Below are 23,089 nucleotides of genomic sequence, written 5' to 3' on the forward strand. Positions count from 1 at the left end.
GTCTCAAGCTGTTAGTGAAGCACACCGGTAGAAGTGGGGAGGGAGTCCCTCTCTTGATGCAGGGTTGATTTCACCTACACAGTCCATGCGATCTCGGGACAGTCAGGGCTAACCTTGAAGGCTTCACGCTGGGACCAGAACAAAGCAGCTATGGGGTCCCATGTTTCTAGCCTCCTTGAATTGGCTCTGTTGATGGTAGCACCAGGCATTCCTTTTTTTAAGTGCTCAGAGGGCCAACACAAACAAGCTTCCAGCTGATGCTTCCTTATACCTCCCACCTGGATTTCAGTGACCTTCTGAATTGTTAAAGTGGACTCTTCCAAGGAACTGGGGAGAAACTGACCTTTTCATTAACCTGCTATCATGCTGACATGAAATGCTTCCTTCTTTCCTACATACACACACACACACACACACACGTGAGTTTTGTGCCATATGGTCACACCTACTAAGAACAATAAAACTCAGAACCAACAGGGAAGAAAACCAGCCAGGGCTGGCACCTGGCACATCGCTCAGACAGACGGTTCCCAAAGCAGGTGAGCCAGACTGATTCTTGAAATCAGAGGCTGCCTTTCAGATGGGCAAGGCAGGAAGGTCAGCTCCCCAGTGCTCTTCTATGAACACCATTTCTCAAGCATTATTACTTCAAGGTGCACCATAAATACTCAGGTGTTTAAAGGATTATGATCATCTGGGTGCCCTCACCTTTCCTTCTGTGATTTTCAAGGGGATTTCTAAGGCAAATTAATTTCTCAGTAATTCCCCAGTAATTTCTCAGGGAAAGCCCTTTCAAAAAACACTGTCCTGGAGGCCTCTGCTTAGGAAGGATGCTATCGGAGGACGTAGTCCCCTAAATACCACATAGCACAAGGAGAAAGAAATGCCCGGATGGAAACAGAGGAGGCCTACCGCAAGAGGTCTGGGGTGGTGGGTGGAGAAGTGACAGTCTAATAACTTCTCGGATTCATCGGTTCCGTCCATCTCCCCTTCATCACTTGACAGTCGGCTGGCGAGGTCACCTCCAACTGGGGGCAGAGGGGGTTCCGGAGTGTAGCCACTGTGATTTGAAGACGTGCTGCTGCTTATGCTATTTGCAGATGATGGTCTAAGGGAAAGAGAGAGCAAACAATAAACTTTTCTGAGGGAAACAGACCCACCCAGTTTCACGGAGCTCATAATCAGAGCAATTAGCCTTCCCGGGACATTAAGGAAGGCAGGTCAATGACAGACCTGCACAAGGGAAAAATTCAGGCTGAGAGGGGCGGCAGCGACCAGCTCTCTACGCGAGCGGGTGGAGCTGAGACTCTGCCCTGCCTGAATGCAGGCACCAGGGAAAACTCCAACAGTGTAAGTGGAACAGAAAATACGAAAAACAAACTCGTGTGGCAGAGAATTAATTCAACTTAAAACTAGTCATCTATGAATTCAGTGACAACTATTCATTCATTTGCATGTAAGGAATTTACACTTGCCCTGCGTTGCTTCTCTCTGAAAGCAGACCATGATGGGAAGATCAACCAGATAAACAGGCTCAAATCAGTCAACAAAACGTCAGTGATGATGAAAGACAGCCTTACAAACAGAGCTACTGAACTACGACTTTATGACATTGTTACCATACCTACATGAAAAAATGTTTTGTCCCAGATGGGTCCACAATTTCCTCACCCCGAAGCCAAGCCTGTTTCTTAATATCAAGTCACATGTAGTTTAATTATATCTTCTGAGGGTGAATGTTTCCACTTAATTTTTGACAAGCCACTAGACCCACAGATTGGCATGGCTGACTCAACAGTAGGTGTTGAAGAAATATGTTTCTCAATGAAGGAGTGAATTAATTCCATGTGTATAAACAATCCAACAGATCTCATCCCAGTCATGGCTAAGCTTATAGAAAAGCACTGTCACAGTGAGAGGCAGTACCAAGGCTTTCTAAGCAGCGAGAAACAAAAGAAAACACACCTCCGCATTAGGAGAAGAATCAGAAGAATGGTCATAACTAGTTGTTAGTTGTTTTGATTGACCAGGGAGAAAAAGAAGTTTTAGAAAAAAAAAAAAAAAATCAGGATTTTTTTTTTTTTAATGTGGACCATTTTTAAAGACTTTATTGAATTTGTTACAATATTGCTTCTGTTTTATGTTTTGGTTTTCTGGCTGTGAGGCAGGTGGGTGGGAATCTTAGCTCCCACATGACCAGGGAATGAACCCACAGTTCCTGCATTGGAAGGCAAAGTCTTAACCACCGGACTGCCAGGGAAATCCTCAGGAGCTTCAAAAAACAAAACAAAACAAAACAAAACAAAAACAAAGAAAGGTTCTCTGCATTCTGCTTTGAAAGCTGCCCCTTCAAGTAACATGAAGGGGCTTTTACTCACATACCTCTCTTCTCTCTCCCTCATTTTCACCTTGGACACTTTGTTGTTTTGAAATCTTTCTAGGTGTCAAATACCTGAATTCAAACCAGATCCCCAAAGCACAGTCACATAAAAACAAAGCCATAAAGGTGGAGAAAAAATTGATAGATAAATGGATAAATAAAACATGGTATATCCACACAATGGATATTAGTTAAGTCTCAAAAGTGAAGGAAATTCGGGTATATGCTACAGCATGGATGAACCTTAAAGACATTACGCTAAGTGAAATAAGCCAGTCACAAAGGACAACTATTGTATGACTCCACTTAAACAAGGTATCTAGAACAGTGAAATTCAAGGCAGAAAGTAGAACAGTGGTTATACCAGGTGCTGGGAATGGGACTTAAGTGTTTAATGGTACAGGGTTTCAGGACTGAATGATGAAGAAGTTCTGGAGGTGCATGGTAGCGATGGCTGCACCACAAGGTCCTTAATGCCACTAAAAAAGATTTTTCTTTGCAAAGAAAAGCTGGTTTCCATCTTCATCTGGACCTTGTTTCTTCTGGATGTGCTGCAGCCATCTTGCTACAGACTGAAGATGGAGCCAAAAGACTGAAGAGGGTAGAATAAAAGGGCAGAGAAGGACAGCCAAGCCCCGATCTCTAGGGACTGGTGCCCTTTCACCTCTGGACTTCCTGTCACCAGCAGTAAGAAATTTCCTAATTACTGAAGTGGTTAGTAAGCAAGGTTTTTTGTTACTTGCACTTGAAGTGTCCCAACAAGTATGACAAAGAGATTTTAACCTGTTTTTAGGACACAGACTGTAGCTGGAGAATGTTAACTGATGGGAAAGGAGCTGATCTACCACAGAACCCTGATAAGCAGGGCACCATGAGCAGCTAGAGCTGCAAAAGTCACAGATGAGGTGAGGACTAAACATAGCAGGAGAGCTGAAAGGCTTGATATTTGGTTGTTGGACCCACGGGTCATCATTGTTACCTCACATAGCCAGATGACTTAGCACTGCCCCACTTGCCCGCTCCCCCTCCAATCAACTCGCAAACTGAGATTCCAGACAGGGGGCCACCAGCAGAGACTAGGAGGGAGCACAGGGCTAGAAAAAGGGGGACTGGGGGCTGTCCCTGGTCAGAGCCTTAACTGGCATTCCCGGAATGCCTACTGCCCAGCACATCAGTAGGCAGGATTCTTCCCTTGGGAAACTTAATGGTCATAGAGAAAAGGCTTCCACACTTAGCATAAATATCAACAAAAGGCTGACTGGTGATGTGATGACCTTATGGTTGACAGTCCCACACACAGACCTCCAATCAGCGTATCAGAGTCTTTCTTTTAAAACGAATGGATAGAAATCACCAAACATTCCTGAAACAATCTCCAACATTAGGCTGACCAACCAAACATCAAACACATAAACACATACATGAAACAAACCTGGAGTAAATGAAGATAAGGGAGGAAAAGAAAGAAAACTAAGAAGCCTATCTTCAGAGATATTAGAATGGCATCACTTCTGCAGAAGACGATGTCTTGTAGGATATTATAAGAAGCAATCAGATAAAGAGAATTGGCAGTCCAGTGGAATCCACACGTAAGAACTTAATCCACAGTTAAGAATCCACACTTCCACTGCGGAGGGTAATGTTCCCCTAGGCAGGGAACTAGGGTCTTGCATGTCACATGGTGCCATCAAAAAAAGAAAGAAAAAGTAAAAATCAACCAGATCCTAAAACTTAACAAGTAAATCATAAATTATTTAATATACAGTTTTAAAGATAAAGTAAAAAAGTCTTTTAGACAGTGAAAAAAAGTCTTTTAGACAGTGGAACAAGAGATTGAGAGACAACAGGAGAAAAGGGTATGAGAACGAAATGATCAGAGCAAAACGTCCAACACCTAACTAACAGAAGGTTAAAGAGAATAAAGCTAACAGTGAGAATAAAATTATTTAGGATGTAATAGAAAATATCCCAGAAACAGGTGTTCCAGATTTAAAGGATCTACTGAGTACCCAGTACAATGAATGAAAAAAAGACCTATATCAAGGGGGATCCCTGGGAACTTTCAGAGCCCCATGCTTCAGAAATCAAAAATGGAATCAGCCAAAAGTCAATGGAAAAACTGCTCTCAAAATTCTGTAGGGAAATAGTTTTCAACCCATTTATATATTCAGGGAGATGATCAATTAAGTGTGAGAGTAGAATAAAAACATTTTCAGGTGTATAAGGATTCTGAAAATTGACTTCCCATGTCCCTTTTCACAGGAAGCTAATGGAGAAAACCCTTCGTCAAATAAAGGAGCAAACCAAGAGAGGAGGCAGCAAGGGGCCCCGGGACAAAGGTGCTCTAACACAGAGAGGGTAAAGTGAGCTCCAGGATGGCAGGAATTACTGTTTTTCACTCTCTTTTAGGACTACTTGGTTTTTGAACAACACGTCTATATTCAGTTCAGTTCAGTCGCTCAGTCGTGTCCGGCTCTTTTCAACTCCATGAACTGTAGCATGCCAGGGTTCCCTGTCCATCATCAGCTCTCAGAGCTTGCTCAAACTCATGTCCATCAAGTCAGTGATGCCATCCAACCATCTCATCCTCTGTGGTCCCCTTCTCCTCCTGCCTTCAATCCTTCCCAGCATCAGGGTCTTTCCAATGAGTCAGTTCTTCACATCAGGTGGCCAAAGTATTGGAGTTTCAGCTTCAGCATCAGTCCTTCCAATGAATATTCAGGACTGATTTCCTTTAGGATGGACTAGTTTAATCTTTGTGTACTCCAAGGGACTCTCAAGAGTCTTCTCCAACACCAAAAAATTAAGTTTCATTAAGGAAAAAAAAATCTGGGGGCTTTCGTGGTAGTCTGTTTGTTAAGAATCCACCTACCAATGCAGGGGACACAGCTTTGATCCTTGGTCAGGGAAGATCCCACATGCCGAGGAGCAACTAAGCCCCTCAAGTCACAACTGCTGAACCCACATGCCGCAGTTATTAAAGCTGTCATGCCTAGAGCCCATGCTCAGCAACAAGAGAAGCCCTGGCTTGCTGTGATTACAGAAAGCCTTCTGGAAGCAACAAAGACCCAGTGCAGCCAAAAATAAAATAAATAAAAATGAAAGAGTTAACAATTTAAAAATATATATATATTTCTAAAAAGAAAAAAAAAAACAGTTTTAATGGTTGAAACACTCAATAGTAAGTTCCAGGACTTCCCTGGTGGTCCAGGGGTTAAACCTCCATGCTTGCACTGCAGGAAGCATAGGTTTGATCCTTGGTCAGGGAACTAAGATCCCACATGCCATGCAGCATGGCCAAAAAGGAAAAAAAAAAAAAAAAGTAAATTCCAGTTGCCAGACAAAAGAGAGGAGGCGAGGGAAGGAGAATCACGGAGATTCATGGAGCATGAAAACTGCGAGTTCCAGAGCAGAAGCAGCTCTGAGAGCAAAGACAGAAACATCAAGGAAGGATGCCAGGCATACGCATGCACGTGTACGAAGAAGGGGCTCTGAATCTTCTCCTTTCCAGGCCTGTGTCACTCAGGGTGCGGGCACCCTCCTGGCAATGATGGAGTGGTGGATGCTTTCAAGACCTCCTTCCAGCTCTGACTGCTGCCCTCCAGGGTGGAACTTGGAGGGATGGAGTGTGCTGGAAGCAGCCTGTGTCTCTGAAAAGCCAAGGGTTGGCGAGGGTGACGGGGAACAGGGCCACTGGCCATGAGAAAGGTGGGAAAAGTCTCCAAGTGTGTTAAACTGCTGTCCAACCTTTCTTCCTCCGCACTACATCACAGCTTCCCTCTCCACTTACCGGTCTAAAGACAGTGCATATGATGACGGTCCCTGTCCAATTCCCCTCAGGGAAACTTAAGTCCCCACCCCCACCACTCTGAGGAAGTGAGAGCATCAGTCGAGAGCTTTGGGGAAGAGCACAAAGGAAACTGAGTCCCTAGTGGTAAAGAATCAGCCTGACAATGTAGGAGACACAAGAGATGCAGGTTCGATACCTGGGTCAGGAAGATCCCCTGGAGTAGGAAATGGCAATTCATCCAGTATTCTTGCCTGGAAAATTCCGTGGACAGAGGAGCCTAGTGGGCTACAGTCCATGGGGTCCCAAAGAGTGCGGCACAGCTGAGCACACACACACATGTATGTGTAGGCCTGCCACATATATTTTCTCATCACAGCTACCCACTGCCTTAGGTGTGTGTAACTATGACCTACATTTCTCAGATGAGGACACTGGTTGCCAAGCTAATAAAAAGTGGAAATGAGACTGGTCTGTCTGCTTGACTTTAAAGCCCGAACTACTGAGAAATGGGTAGGAAAAGCCTAGGGACAAACCTAAGTCAAGGAGAGAAATGGTTTCCACTTTGGTGATTACACTATCAATGAGTCACGAACTGAAGTAGCTTTCACTGCAGACTCACCTCTGCCCCTTCTTGGGTTTCTAGGACCTTCTGCCTCTTTCCCCGCTGCCTTCATCAGTCTGAGATTCATTGGTGTTTGCCATTTTATACTTTAGGGTGAGATGTGTGTTCATCTATGAGACAGAGGGGAAGGTGCCCAGACCTTGTCAACGTTGACCTGCACAGCTGACCTTTCCTCCCCTCCTGGGGGCCAGAGCCTGGCTTATTAGAGCCCCACTCGACCCTCTGCATCTCCCTCTGCCTTTCCAAAGAGTCCTGATGGCTTTGGTTGGCCTGGTTATCCATAGCCCTTGGGGTCTGTGGGGAAAGCAAGGTGTTCCCTTCGAGTTGGGGGCAAGAAAGCAGAGCATATAGGCATGTTATCCAAGGGCCCCCAGGTTGAGGGACAGAGGCAAGGAGGATGCGTGCATGGAAACCAGGTCATACCTAGGCCTTCACTGGCTCCCACTGCTTTCCCACTGGCTACCATAGCCCTTCCTACCAGCTACCGTCAACTGAGTGCTTATTATGAGCTTGATACTCTCACTTAACTTTCCTTAGCTCCATTTGACAGATGAGCAGTTTGAGGCCAGAGAGGCTGAGACATGACCATGTTCATTTAGTTAGCAGACAAGGAGATCATCCTTCCACTATCCAATCCTATTCCAACCCTTGCTAGTTGACTTTTACTTTTCTCATCCTAGGCTCAAGTTCCTCTTTTAGAAACCGCTTACAAGAATGGGTTGCAATTCAAAAATATGAGAACTGGAATATTTTCAAGGTTACCAAAATGATATTTAAGAAGTAAATGTTACATAGTTAGCATTTCCTACGAAAGAAATTCATAATTGGGAAGAGATTACCATAATTCTACTCACGAGTCATTCTTTTGGTCAATTCTAGATAATGGATGCAATCGAAATATCTATTTTATCATCAGTATGAGGGAAATAATGGTTTTAAGTCTTATGTGAGTACATTAACTTCTGATCATGCCTTTTCGATCTCTGATAGCATGGGGTCTTGCTTGAACCTAAAACAATCGAAAGAGAACGTTATTTCCCACTAACTTTGGAACAGAGCTCACCCCTGAGTCTTCTGGTGCCTTGAAAAGCATCCTCAAAAACTATTCTCTTACCAACATTTGTAACGTGCTCCTTGGCCTCCCCTTCCCTTTCAGAGACATTCTTTTTGCTGATTAACCTCACCCCTCTCTCTTTCTTCTGTTTCCCTAAAAGAAAATAAACACCTGGCATTTCTCTATTGACAAATATTCCCCTGAAAATTACAAAAAAGAAACAGAAAGAAGCAGTTCTTAAGGTCGCCTGTTTTCATTTTTTAACATCTGTTGCTGGTTTCACTGCTCAGCCAGGTACCACTGCTTGGGTATGAAGTGCTTGCATTGGTTAAAATCGATGGAGCAATGTATAATAAAAGAGAACTTTCTGGGGCTTCCCTGGTGGCTCAGTGGTAAAGAATCCACCTGCCAGTGCAGGAAACATGGGTTTGATCCCTGGTCCAGGAAGATCCCACATGCCACGGAGCAACTAAGTCTGTGTTCCGCAACTATTGAGCCTGTGCTCTAGAGCCTGGGAATTGCAACTACTGAAGCCTGCACACCCTACAGCCCGTGCTCCACAATAAGGGAAGCCACCACGATGAGAACCCCACACGCCGCAACTAGACAATAGCCTTCGTTCACTACAACTAGAGAAGAGCCCGCACAGCAATGGAGACCCAGCACAGCCAGAGATAAGTAAATAAAATAAATACAAAGCAGGGTTCCCTGAAGTTGTTAGTGAATCCGAGGTGATCCCTTGGACGGGCAGTGGGTTCTGGGTATGTGTGTGATGAAAGCAGGGCTGAGAAGGCTTCAGGTGGAGGCAGGTTTGCTTTTATATCAGGTACCGTGAAAGGTTTTATGGGAATAAAATAGTTCCATTGCCACCACAAAGTATGAAAGCTAGTGTATACAGAACTGAAGCCTTGTCCAGAAGTTTGGAGCAGAACTGTCTCCTAGACTCTAAAGCAGGGGCAATCTCCTTCACCAACATCTCGCATTACAGTGAGAAGTCATTATAAAAGGATCTTGCAAAACGAGGGGCGGAAAGCAAAGTGGCAACTAAATAGATGATGACAATGGCTCGACATTGGTTATGATGATGGGGATGTGTGGGTGCTGACTCTGTCTGACTCCATCCCAAATATCTCCCAAATGTCTGAGCCTAAGGTTGGTGATTCCAGAGGAGGCCTCTGGCTGTCAAACTGGTCAGGTTTGCGCCAGAGTGGAAGGCACAATTCATCCTGGTAGGCTGGTAATAATTGTCATCAAATATTTGCTTTTACTTTAAAAATAAATTATATCCGCTTCTTCTATAACTCTATTCTCTTCATGCCTGCTTGCTGACTGGACAGCTACTCTTTGAGACTCACAGTGTGTGCATTAAAAATCATCAGAGGTTACCACTATCTACACTTATATTGTATTATTAATGTTTCCCTTTTATGATGTTGTGGATATTTGAGTCTTATCTTCTGAACTCTAAGTTCTTGAAAAGCAAGATCTAGTTTCACTAATCTCTGTGCCCCTGCCTGAGAGTACCTAACATAGTACCTTGCTTATGGAGCAAGCACTCAAATATTTCTCAATGAGGGTTCCCAGTCTTGTCACCTGGAAATTGTCTGTGGCTCAATACAGTCGGTACTCCACTGCCTGTCAAAGCACACACGTGTGGATCTTAAATCACTCTAAATCCAAGTGGGTTTTTTTTCTTTTCTTTTTTTTTTAAAAAAATTGAAGTATAGTTGACTTACAATGTTGTACCCACTGTTTTCTATTCTTTCATTTCCTCCCAGGACAACCAAATAAAATCTCAAAGAAGTGGCTGAGCTTTCTTGGTGTGAAGGGAAATTTAAGGACAGACAGCTCCATCACACCAAATTTCCCTCTACCCTGACTACTGGAGAGTTGTGGGGAAAATTCAAAATACTGTAACAAATGGGCTCTGCTGCTGTGCTGACTACCCTCCCCTCCACAAGGCTTCCCTCTAATCTAAAAACCCAGGTGACCATGGGATTTCCCTGGTAATCCAGTGGTTAAAACTCTGTGCTTCTAATGCAGGGGGCACAGGTTCAATCCCTGGTCAGGGAACTAAGGTCCCACATGCTGCACAGTGTGGCCAATAGATAAATATTAAATAAAGTTACTTATTGAAAAAAACAAAAAAAAAGCCAAACCAAACAAACCCCAACCAGGAAGTTGCCTGGGGCTGAGTGTCACTTTCAAGTATTTATTTACAGCTGACTCTTGCTCTGTGAAAACACATGCTGTCGGATTTGGGTCTGTTATGAGGTATGACAATGATGGCAACGATGACCATAGTGAGCACGACAATGGGGACAGCAATAAAATCCACCGGACACTACGTGGCAGACACGGACTGAGACCCTCACACCCATTCTCTCATTTCAAGTTCACAACTGCCTCACTAGGCAGGACCATGATGACTCCCATTTCACAGGAGATCAGACCACACTCGAACCAGGCAGGCAGTCATTGACCGTGGACTCAAGGCTTCCATTGCCGAGGGGGGACTTACCTAGGAAGCACAGAGTTGGGTGGCCTGGATTTTGCAGGGGACGCGACTTTAGGTTCTGGGCCCGAGCTCCCTGAAGGTCCCGGCAGTGAGTCCTGCGCCGGCCCGGGGGGATTGGGAAGTACTTCCCTTGCCGAAGTCAGGAGATGCTCTTTATCTTTAACTTCTTTTTCCCGGGACTTGGCTTTGTGTTCCGCCAGGAGGAGGTCAAATTGCTTCTTCCGGCCTGGGACTGCCCTCCGATGGCTTAGTGAGTGAGTCTAAGGAGAAGAGAGATGGAAAGCACAGCCTCTTTGATCAGCACATAAACCTGCTTCCCCAGGCCCTCCATTTCAGAAACTGCAATTCATGGGAATTTAGAGGTGCTTGAAAAGTCAACTTCAAGGCAACAGCTCCTGTTCTGCGGCTGGGAAGAGGCAGAGACCACACAAAACGCAACCGTGCCCTACGCTCCTGGCGTTAAGGAGCCAAAGCTTCCTCCGAAAAATGGCCAAAGATGACGAGCTTCAGCGCTGAACCCCTGAGGACCTCCCTGACGACAGGCACCGGTGAGGGCACGCTGGAGTTAATCCAGGTGCAGGTGGGAGGCTCGCTTTGGCCCAGACACACAGAGACACCAAGCAGAGAGGGCCACGGCCTCCATCCCAAGAGGCACTAGCAGTTCAGTATGAAATACGAGGCTGGGGGCTACCCACGGGCGGCTGCTTCGGGTCAGCTGTCCCCTGGCCACCCCGGTGCGGCCGGATCAGGGGCGCGGCGGCTCGTCCTCCCCTCTGGGGCTGCCTTTCAGGGCGCTGCCGCCGCCGCCGCCGCCGCTGCCGTGCTGCTCCTGCATACATTAAAACGTAGCAGGGTTTAGAACCGCCTGTGAGTGCCTATAAATACAATTTACTGTCTGGCCTCACAAGTAACAGGGGAAGCCTATTTTTTTTTTTTTTCCTTCTTGAAAAGCCAGCCAGCTTGAGGCAGGCACTCTGCTACCATGGAAGAGAAGAAAGCATTTCCCTTACAAAGAGCAGCTGGGGGTCGTGTCGAGGCTCCACACCCTGCCGTGTGCAGAGAGTGGCATGCAAACATTTCGACAAAGGCCCCAGCCAGAGCAGGAAGTATTTTTTATGGAAAGAGAAATACCTTGCAGGTGAGGGATCTTGTGCAAGGTTTCTTTGTCTCGGGATCCAATACTCCACAGTGTTTATTTGGGTCAAATTCTCTCTCTGGTTTAAGAAACAAACAAAAAATATAAGAAAAAAGGAGACTAAATAGGATTTGGCATTAAGACTACATTTGAAAAAAAAATGCACATTTGCACCAACAAGTGAGACATTGTCAGGCAATCTGTTTTTTTTTTTTTTTTTTCCCTCCAACCGGCTGCTAAAACGCTTCCAGAACCACTGGGGGAAGATGGCACTTCTCTCTGAACCCAAGAGTTCCCATGTCCAGCTTTGGTGGGGATGTGGTAGGGATGGGAATGCACAAGGGGAGAGGGTGGGTGGGCAGCAGAGGGAAAGGAGCCACGTGGTTCTCAGGCTTTATTTCACTCCAAACATGCTGGCTGCAGAGCCACTGGAAGGCCCTGGGGCCACTTTCTCTCCTGGGGTAGCTCCGGGAATACATCACGCTTTCCTAATTGTTTGAGCCATTTGAGTGGGAAATTATTCCTTGACGTGTCAGTGTGACCTGCCTCTCTCATGCTTTGGAAAGTCCTCAGCACAAGGCCTTCCATGCAGCCTTGCTGCCTGGATTTCCCTGATTCAGGAACATGTAGACAGGGGCAGGTGTGGGATTTACATTGAGGCTGAACCTGCAGGTGTAGAGAGGGCAGGGCCTGCTGGCCTTACAGTTGCTCTGGCCCTGGCCTGGAGCCCGGTGCTCCAGAAGGGAATGAGCCGGGCAACTGGTCCCCTTGGCACAAAGGATGGTTGAGGGAAGCAGGCTTTCCCCAGCTCCTGCCTTCCCACTAGAGTCCTGATGGCCCCTATCGAGGTGACTTCTAGGGAACCTACTCTTTTTATGCTCATTTTGGATCCTTCTTCCTTCTGGGCTACAAAAATGTTCTCCTCTCCTAGAAAATGGAGGGTTGTGAGACAACCTCTTAAAGACACTGCAAGCTTTATAGTTCCACCTCTTGATGGCCTGTGCCATTTCTGGAAGACAACCAGCAAACACCTGAGTCCTGCAGGGCAGAAATGACACGGTTCTTCTGGGCATTCACAGAGATGGGCAGCAGTGCAGGTGGGTGGGGAGGTGGATGGGCGGGTGGAGGGGCATGTATAAACTTGGTGGCATGTCTCCTTCAGGGCCTCCAATGGCTGCAAGCTATAAAGAGGTTACCTTGCCTGAAAAACTGTCTGAACTCGCTGGAGTAAAATCTGACCATAAAAAATGAATGCATTCTATTTTTAAAAGAAGGTTTGGGAGCTGTAGGATGGTTGCAACAGTGGTGATGATGATGTTTACAATAAAACCATTCTCATATCCAAGACAGATTTCCTGCTTGGCTATCAAAAGGCATCCTGCCCCTTTCTTTTGCTTTTGTCTTCTTTTCTTAAGCTTCATTTTTTAAGAAGAGAAAACTGTTAGGCCTGGAGATGTTTGCTTCTTATGAGCCCTCTCTGCCCACCGAGGAGGGTCTGGGCGCCAGGCCCCAGGCCGCCTGGTGCGAGGTCCTTCCCTTGGGCCTGGTGGAGTCAGCCCTGTGCCCAGATCCACACCAGCACTCGTGTTGGCCTGGTACTGAACAGGTTGTTTGGCTGGGGGCAGGAGCTGGCTGCCAAATGTGAAAGCGAGAGAGAAATAAGCAAAAGACCCAATGAGACAAAACCACCAAAAAATGCAAAACCAACAAACACACACAAAAAATCTCCAAACAACTTCAGATTAAGGTGCTGGCTGAAAGCCACAGTCATGCTTCTGCCAGGACGAGGGAGCCCAGCCTCACTGCGCCCAGACAGATCCAGCAGCTCGTTCAGGGATGTTACCTCCTCTGCAGAGTGACAGTGACCTTTCTCTGCAGGAAGAGAGCTGGGTGGAAGGGGCTCTGTCCACACAGAGAGGCCCCCACCCCCAAAGACAGTGCCAGGCTCTGCCTTTCTTGTGGGACAGTGGGTGAACAGGGCATGGAGAGATTTTCAGGGTAATATAACTGTGTCATTAGAATGCTTTGGGCGCAAGGTACTTTTCAGACCCAAACTTTTTCGAAGTTATAGACATAAAAGAAAACCTGAAATACGGATAAATACAAAGTAAAAAATAAAAATGACCCACAATTCTTGGGGGCACTTAGGAATTATGTTCATGCCAGGGGACACAGCTTCTCTCTCACAGGGCAGTTTTCTCTGTATGGTGGACCCTTGAATAACTTGGGTTTGGACTGTGCATGGATATTTTTCAGTAGTATATACTGCAGTACCACACGACTGGAGGTTGGTTGAACCTGTGAATACAGAGGAACCACATGCACAGAAGACCTACGAGAAATCATGTGGGGATTTTCAACTGCATGGAGGGCTGGCACCCCTAATCCCTGCGTTGTTCAAGGGTCAACTATATTTTTTCTGGTTAACATCTAATAAATGGCCAGGGTGTGTGAAGAAGTTATAAAATTTATAGCTTTTCTTGATCTTTTGGAGAAAGTAAAACTGCCAGATTTCCTTTCACAACAAACCCAAAGCAAATACCATCCACTTGGGGGACCCAAGGGCCAACCACTGACTTAAGGACTGGCCATGTGCACCTTTCTGGGTACCTCCAGAGTGCCTACTCTGACAACCAAGTAGATTGCAGAGAGACCCCTCAGCATCCATCTGCTATGCCAGTCTAAGTGTTCCCAAGTGGGAATTCCAGTCTGCTTATGTGGGAAAGGGATCTGTAGCCCCAGACCACAGAATGAACCTGGAAACCAGTGAGACCAAAGGATGGAGATGGGCAGACAGCAACAATGTGACTGCCCCAAGCCTGCCCTGAGCTACCGGGAGATATCACAGTGGGCTGTCCAAGTCTGCAGCCCTGAGACTTTTCAGAATCTAGGGGTGATTTATCCTGTCAGAGCAAGGACAAAGCCCTCCGAATCCACAGAGTGCTGTGGGGGTGCAGAGCTCCCTGCCTTGGGAAAACCAGGATAACTCCTACTAAGTGCTGAGCTAACTCAGCCCAGCCATCATCAATCTAGCCCGGGATTAAGAGAATCAGTTCTCCCATGCATTTTGAGATGGGAGTTCCTGTTTGTAGGTAAACTCTGTGTTCCCCTTAAAATGAAACAGACCTGCTCAATTATAAGATCACATCACTCCCTAGTCCTGGACGCAACTCAGCTATAGTCTGATCATGAGCCAGACTCAAAGAACACAGACACGTACCTGAAAGTCTCCTGTAAGGCTTGTTGTTGTTTTTGGTGCCGTTTTGGTGTTTCTTGTCTATGGTGGTAGACAAAATTCCTTTGCCATTTAAGATCTTCTCTGGGGAAGGTGGCACTGACTTGGACATCAAGACCGGCTTAATGACAGGTGGGGTGGAGACAGCAGAGGATGAGGTGGAGCAGGAGGGGACCGCAGGAGTGGCTGTAGAGTTCATTTTGACATTGGCACCATCTGCCTTCACTAGGTTAGGAATTTTCTCTAAACTGACTACGGGAACCGGAACACTGAAAAATAAATGAACAAACACACACACAATTGCCTTCTTTGATACATCTGGTCTGCTGAGAAGATATCCTTGCTTATCGTTATCAGGACACTTCCTTATCACTTATTTATACTCCTCCTATAAGCGAGCAGCAGGATTCCAGTTTTGATGGGAGAGAGATGCATGCCTCAGAAAAGACCGATGGCGATGTGAAGTTGGCATGGTGCCAGGGATGGCATCAGTGCTGACTGATTACCTCCTGGATCAGTTGTCCCCATAGATCCTGTCGCTCCCCCATTCCTCAGTCCCCTTTGTCAGCAGTCTCCAAGACAGCACCTTGGGCAGAACAGGGTGCCTGCTGTGAAGCTCAGGAAGCAGTACAGTCTGTCCCTGAAGTCAGTGTGCCATGGAGCCGTGTGCTGAATCACGCCCCCTCCCCCGCTGCTCGGCTAGTCTCCCACCCGGGCGACTGGGCCTGACATCTGCTCAGCTCGGAGTGCTGACAGGCTCACGGTACATGGAGGCAGGGCTGTGGGCCAGCGGGCCATGCTCCGTGCTGTCAGAGGACTCCTGGATCACTCATGTCCCAGGGATGGGCTGCCATGGAACATTATCTAATATTCCATTTTAGGCAGCTAGTTATGTAAATAGGCAATTCTCAAGGCTGGCAGGTGAGAGGATGAATTTTAAGAAGACAGAGCACAAAGGTATATGTTTGCTCTTTAGAATCTGTCACTCTAGCCCTGCTTCCCTGCCATTTCTCCTGTAATGGATATGCATTTGATTTCTGTGCATTTCACGCTGGAAGACCCTGTGTCTAGGGGGCGGTGGAGGACTCCATCTCCGGGTCTGAAAGGATGAGACTAGATGAGTAAGCTTTGCTTTGGTTCTTGAACTAGATTCCCTTTCCTCCTTGCAGGAGGGTGGAATGCAAACACTTCAGCACCCTCAAGTCATCTCTGAGCTGAGAGTGTAGATGACTTAGCTCTCTGAATGCCAAATGGGCTAAACTAGGGCTCAGACATGCCTGCAGACAATGAAGGGCATGAAAGACATGCCGATTTTGCAGGGGAGGAGTTTTATCTGTCCTCACGGCTGGCTGGTTCTCCCTTCTCCAAGATGCATTCACAGATCATTTCTTTGATCAATTTGTTCATGAAATTATTTCAGCAACCCCCTCAGCCCTTGTTGTTGTTGCTAGCCCTTGCCCCTTTTCTGACTTTGAAACAGGATCCCGGATGTTATTTATAGGCCTTTGCCAGTGAGAAGGCACTCAGTGGTGGAGCACACTGCCCCCAAACCTCAGACTTCACCCCAAGACCACGTGGTTTCTTGGCCTGGGGAAGCATGGGGTGGGACCTCAAGCCCCACGTAAGGGGAAACTGCAACAGCAGTTTTAAGTAAGATACCAAGTTACTGACAGTTCTGTCTTTGATCAGTGTCTCAATCACTGAGATAAAGCTACACTGCCACCACTTTCTAGTTAATGGCAATTCTCAAAGCACTCATCCTATGGCTGAAGAACAGCACAAGAAGCCCTTGAAAAGTCAACACACTAAGAAGCTGCAAAAGAGATTGCCTGGTGAAATTAGGGTTGCACCTGACTTCTTCTAAATGGTAAAATACGCAGTGCTATGGGATACTAAATTCTTCCAGGCTCGTTCCTTCAAAGGTACAAATTACAGAAAGCAAGGTGGTGAAGAGGAATTTGTACACCATGTTCTAAGCAGCATTATTCATAATGGCCAAAAGGTGGAAGCAACCTTAATGTCCACTGATGGATGAATGGATAAACAAAATGTGGTAGATACATAGAGTGGAATGCTATTCGGCCTTAGAAAGGAAGGAAATTCTGACACGTGGATGAAGGTTGATGACATTATGCTAAATGAAATAAGCAAGTCAAAAAGATTACTAACTCCATGATTCCAACTGTACAAGGCGCCTAGAGCTCAGGTTCATGGAGACTGAAAGTAGGATGGTAGTTGCAGGGGAGCTGTTGTTTAGTGGGTACTAAGTGGCAGTTCTGCAAGCCTTTTTACACTTAACACCCCTGAACTATACATTAAACATGGTTAAGATGGGAAATTTTGTTATGTGTGTTTCACCAAAGTTTAAAAAATTTTAAATGCACAAACTGGGGGAAAAAAATCCCACAAATTATAAAACTCATGTAGCTTATTCTCCAATACCCTGATTTTAAAAAAATATAAGAACCTGCTTAAAAAGCTCTTGTTGATTCATTTGTCACCCTTGTTCTAACCTGTTGACTTCTACTTCTTTAGAAACAAAGGGAAGCTTCAAGTGTTGACATGTACACATGGACGTGTAGCCAGGTGAGAAGATTCTCTAGCACGTGAGTAGCCTCCTCTCATATACTTCCCTGTGAAGCCAAGGGAGCTCAGGAAAGGAAACGAAGACCTTCACGTTTCAGATCCACTCTTGTCTCGGGATGGGTCAAAGTGACATGCTGAGTACTCATGAGCTTAACAGAAAGAGATGATATCAGGATAGGATGATCCGGAGCAACTGTACCAACCGAAATAAACATAAAAAAGGAGTCAAGTGGTCCTCAGATGCTCATAGCACAGTCTGCGTTTCTTCCCTGAAGTCACCGTCTAGCTCCAGTGAGCCCCATAAGGCAGCCACGTGAGCACACGTGCACCAGGTCAAGCCACTGGAACAATGCCAGGCCGGCAAATGTGTGTGACTGATCTCCTAATTTGAGATTTTCTCTACTACGTGATGGAGAAGGCAATGGCACCCCACTCCAGTACTCTTGCCTGGAAAATCCCATGGACGGAGGAGCCTGGTGGGCTGCAGTCCATGGGGTCGCGAAGAGTCAGATACAATTGAGTGACTTCACTTTCACTTTTCACTTTCATGCATTGGAGAAGGAAATGGCAACCCACTCCAGTGTTCTTGCCTGGAGAATCACAGGGACGGCAGAGCCCGGTGGGCTGCCGTCTATGGGGTCGCACAGAGTCTGACACGACTGAAGCAACTTAGCAGCAGCAGCAGCATCAGCAGCCACTATGTGAGCGTGGTCCACTCATACCCTCTACTGCCAGCATTTCCAGAACTCCAGCTGGACTTCAACCCCAGTGCCCAGAGACAGGATGTGAAACTAACACCCATCAGTAAAAAGAAGGTAAGGCTGATATGCGGTCCTCTGGGATTGGAATGGGGAGATGTTAGTGAAGAAAATCTGATCAAGAATGTTTCAAAGAGCTCTAAAGACCAGATGAGTCAGTAAGGAACAGAGCCACTAAGTAAATACCCCTGAAGTCATGTAAGTTGGCAGCAGAAAGAGAAGGCAGATTGAGTTGATGGGATAGGAACACCAAGGTTGTCCGCTAGCTAATGGAGAAGGGCTATAGACAGAGAGGAGAGCCTGAGGACCATCCCTGATCCTTTTCTCTGTATCATCCCTTCTTTCCCCAAAGGCTCTGAGCTTTCCCTTCAAGGCAACCTGCTTCTTGTCTGAGCTGAGATGGTACTTCTGCTGGGAATTACGAGAAGTCTGGGAGGCAGTCAGCTCAGTGATGATGGGAAGGGTCGAATACATCCTCCGAGGAAATGAGAGAGCAAAAAGAGAGACAGAAGTGCAGATCCTTCCTAGTTAACCTTACCAGTCTCATCCCAGCATAAATGCCAGCCATCAGTCCAGCCATTCAGTCTCCTTTCTTCAGTCCTATTGGCAACAGCCCCCAGATCCCAAATGGATGAACAAAGAGGGAAATGATTGCAAGGTGGTGGCTCACAATTTTGAAAACCAGCTCCAAAGTTTCCATCTTTTCTCAGTCCTGGCTAACATAAGACTCTATAGAGAGCCCCAGGTCCTGTTTCATATACATACAGACCCCTGCATGTGTGAGGAGGGCAACTGCCTGGGCACTGTCATCTCAGGACTATCTTCTCCTTTCTCTCACTGTCCCCTTTTCCTCACTCCCCTCACTCCTTTGCCATCACCTCTCCCAGGCAATAAACACAGTGTTCCAGCCCTAGGCAACAGACCCTGAATAACAGGTTCACTTTTTTTTCACCTGGAAAGAAGTCAAAAGATTCTGATCCCTGCTGTCACAGTTTGGGCATCTCTTCCCTTTTCTGTGTCAAATCATAGGCTCTCCAACACCTTCGTGCTAGGAGTTGGGTGGGGTGGAGGGGTGGCAATACCCAGATGACTGACTAAGCAACTTATCAGTCTGTTTGCTTGGCTCTCCCTAAGGTTAACCAAAGCCCCTCAAGTTCCTTCCCTTTCAGTCTTAAGGTGTGCACTTACACACTTCCCCAGGTCTCACAATCAGGTACATTTATCAGTTCACTATGTCCTTTCTTTGAGGAGCAATGTTTGAAAGGGAAGGACAAGTCCCCGTTCTTTCCCTGCTGCTTTCATAATGCCTGTTTTGTTCGCTAGGGATGAACTCTTTCAGGGAGCTCAGGGCTGCAGCTGGTCCCCCTGCTGTGTCTACTACTACTGGGAGCGCTTATCTCCTTGTTATCTTGGCATCTCTGTCTCAGCTCCCTAGAAGGGATCCCATAGTCATGAACAGTCCTCCCTTACCTTCCTTGCTGGCTCTACCCATGCTGATTCAGCTGCCTGTGTCTTCTTCCTGGGTACGTGGCCTGTCTAATTTACCTTTCTGGACCAAGGAGGGTCCTCTGACTTTAAGAAAAATGGTTCTCCTGGCCCTGAGTAGATTCCTCTCCCTGCCCAGCGATGTCTGCAAAAGAGCAGAGGTGGAGAATCTTCTCATGCCATTTCAAGGGCCACCAGCATATCACAGGGCCAGCTGCTCTCCTGCCAGCTCTGCTTTCTTGGTAATCATGATTTATCCTTTCATCATCAACAGATAAGCCTTGTAAGAATGGTTTAGAAAATCTTTAGGCCTGCAGAAATCATTGCCAGCCCTGCTCCACTTAGCAGCACAGGGGAAAGATGGATTTGACAGGCAGGAGCCTGAGGACATAGGGTATTTGTGCTGTGGGTTACATGTCTGATGAGAGCTCTCAGCTGTCTATTTCTTCTCACCAAGTCCTTCAACAAAGACCCATGAACCTGTGCTTCTGGCCTGGTAGAATTCTGAGGATCTCTGATTTACTGGCCAATCCTTGAAAGGGTCATCTCACCCAGCCTCTTGTCTTCCAAGCAGGGACGGTAGGTAAGTCATCCCCAGTCAAGAGGAAGTGAAGTGAAATCGCTTAGTCATGTCCGACTCTTTGCGACCCCATGGACTGTAGCCTATCAGGCTCCTCCGTCCATGGGATTTTCCAGGCAAGAGTGCTGGAGTGGATTGCCATTTCCTTCTCCAGGGGATCTTCCCGACCCAGGAATCGAACCCGGGTCTCCCACATTGCAGGCAGATGCTTTACCGTCTGAGCCACCAGGAACTAACCCTATTTCAAAAGGTCTGCAGAAAAAAAAAAAAAAAAAAAAAAAAAGGTCTGCAGAGAAGGAATTCTATTTGGTTCTCTTGGATGCATTTTGGGGGTTGCTATCAGGACATGATGTCATATTTAGATTTTTTAAATTGAAGAAATAGGTGGGACATTTCTGAAGTCTGAAAGTCAGGCAATCACTAAGAATCAGCCTACATAATAGAGCTATAAAGTCTTGCCGTGGTATAACAGACACAGGAGGAGCTAAATAAACCCTGGTGCATGAATACATAGTATTTTTTTTCAATCTAGAAAAAGACTGGGAAAACTTTCAGAAAGCCAATTTGTAAATACCTTAAGCAAAAAAGAAAACAGGGTAGTCAACTACAGAGCACAGGATATAAGGACATCTACCAGATTAATTTAATATTATTTGGTGGCTGAGTGTCAAGGCCTGGTGGGCAGAGAGGAAGCACCAGGCATAATTTCTCCTGGCCTCTGCAGTTTTGGAGGCCCTCGCACATAACACACCCTCCGTAAGCTGGAAAAATGTGGTCAGACCACACAGCTGTTGGGGATGAGGGACCCTAGCAGCCGAGGTGAAAAAAGATTGTTTAGTAAGATTTTGTGCTGGGGCAGAACAGAACCTAGTGGAACTCAGAGGCACCCACTGCTGGCCAAGAAGATTAAAACGTCTTCCTCAGTGACTTGGGTGATGGGCCGACACCTTGTCCATCAGTTGAGGGCAGAGCAGATTAGTCGTTGGGAAGAATGATGTGGGATTTTCCCTTAGGAGGTGGGGAGAAATGAACAAGCTGACTTTGACAAATTGTAAATGTGGCCAGAGGCAAGTGAGATCAAATCAGGGAGGACAAGTAGGGCTGAACTGGGCATCTGTGCCTTATCACCATTCTAATCAAGTCACAGAACGCGGAGGGTGTTGCAAGAGAGTTTAGAATAATGGTTAGGAACACAGGCTTTGAAATCAGACAAACCTAGATATGAATCCTGCTTTTTCTATTGCTAGATGAATTCTGGTGGGAAAGCCATCTGAATTCTGTGGGCATTAGAAGAAGGGTAGCGGCCTGGAAAGCTGGCTTTTGTGCCTCCTTGCCATCTCATTGGGACATCCTCGAGGGCAATGCCCAGTCAGGTATATGAAGCTGCCCTGCCTGGTTCATCTCAAAACCTCACTACTCAAGCATCTGAATGCAGAGTTCCAAAGAATAGCAAGAAGAGATAAGAAAGCCTTCTTCAGCGATCAATGCAAAGAAATAGAGGAAAACAACAGAATGGGAAAGACTAGAGATCTCTTCAAGAAAATTAGAGATACCAAGGGAACATTTCATGCAAAGATGGGCTCGATAAAGGACAGAAATGGTCTGGACCTAACAGAAGCAGAAGATATTAAGAAGAGGTGGCAAGAATACACAGAAGAACTGTACAAAAAAGATCTTCACGACCCGGATAATCACGACGGTGTGATCACTCATCTAGAGCCAGACATCCTGGAATGTGAAGTCAAGTGGGCCTTAGAAAGCATCACTACGAACAAAGCTAGTGAAGGTGATGGAATTCCAGTGGAGCTATTTCAAATCCTGAAAGATGATGCTGTGAAAGTGCTGCACTCAATATGTCAGCAAATTTGGAAAACTCAGCAGTGGCCACAGGACTGGAAAAGGTCAGTTTTCATTCCAGTCCCAAAGAAAGGCAATGCCAAAGATTGCTCAAACTACCTCACAATTGCACTCATCTCACATGCTAGTAAAGTAATGCTCAAAATTCTCCAAGCCAGGCTTCAGCAATATGTGAACCGTGAACTTCCAGATGTTCAAGCTGGTTTTAGAAAAGGCAGAGGAACCAGAGACCAAATTACCAACATCCGCTGGATCATGGAAAAAGCAAGAGAGTTCCAGAAAAACATCTATTTCTGCTTTATTGACTATGCCAAAGCCTTTGACTGTGTGGATCACAATAAACTGTGGAAAATTCTGAAAGAGATGGGAATACCAGACCACCTGCCCTGCCTCTTGCGAAATCTGTATGCAGGTCAGGAAGCAGCAGTTAGAACTGGACATGGAACAACAGACTGGTTCCAAATAGGAAAAGGAGTACGTCAAGGCTGTATATTGTCACCCTGCTTATTTAACTTATATGCAGAGTACATCATGAGAAACGCTGTACTGGAAGAAACACAAGCTGGAATCAAGATTGCTGGGAGAAATGCTTCCCTGGTGGCTCAGAGGTTAAAGCGTCTGCCTCCAATGCGGGAGATTCGGCTTCGATCCCTGGGTCGGGAAGATCCCCTGGGGAAGCAAATGGTAACCCACTCCAGTATTCTTGCCTGGAGAATCCCATGGACAGAGAAGCCTGGTAGGCTACAGTCCACGGGGTTGCAAAGAGTCGGACACTACTGAGTGACTTCACTATCAGATATGCAGATGACACCACCCTTATGGCAGAAAGTGAAGAGGAACTAAAAAGCCTCTTGATGAAAGTCAAAGAGGAGAGTGAAAAAGTTGGCTTAAAGCTCAACATTCAGAAAACGAAGATCATGGCATCCGGTCCAATCACTCCATGGGAAATAGATGGGGAAACAATGGAAACAGTGTCAGATTTTATTTTGGGGGGCTCCAAAATCACTGCAGATGGTGATTGCAGCCATGAAATTAAAAGACGCTTACTCCTTGGAAGGAAAGTTATGACCAACCTAGATAGCATATTCA

At 46.3% G+C, this 23,089-nt stretch overlaps 1 protein-coding gene across 1 annotated transcript in view; it reads right to left on the bottom strand.

Moving 5' to 3' along the window:
• The window catches only part of ATXN7L1 (ataxin 7 like 1), a 256,540-nt gene that overhangs the window by 12,929 nt on the left and 220,522 nt on the right, over positions 1-23,089 (bottom strand). The window contains exons 5-8 of the mRNA XM_052638627.1: positions 14,720-15,003; positions 11,496-11,578; positions 10,368-10,624; positions 913-1,108 (exon numbers count right to left, since the gene is read on the bottom strand). Of these exons, the coding sequence (XP_052494587.1) occupies positions 913-1,108; positions 10,368-10,624; positions 11,496-11,578; positions 14,720-15,003 (820 nt within the window). The remainder of the gene's footprint in view (positions 1-912; positions 1,109-10,367; positions 10,625-11,495; positions 11,579-14,719; positions 15,004-23,089) is intronic.

The sequence above is a fragment of the Budorcas taxicolor genome, chromosome 4 (genome assembly GCF_023091745.1).
Source record: "Budorcas taxicolor isolate Tak-1 chromosome 4, Takin1.1, whole genome shotgun sequence".
In the NCBI taxonomy this organism is placed as follows: Eukaryota; Metazoa; Chordata; class Mammalia; order Artiodactyla; family Bovidae; genus Budorcas; species Budorcas taxicolor.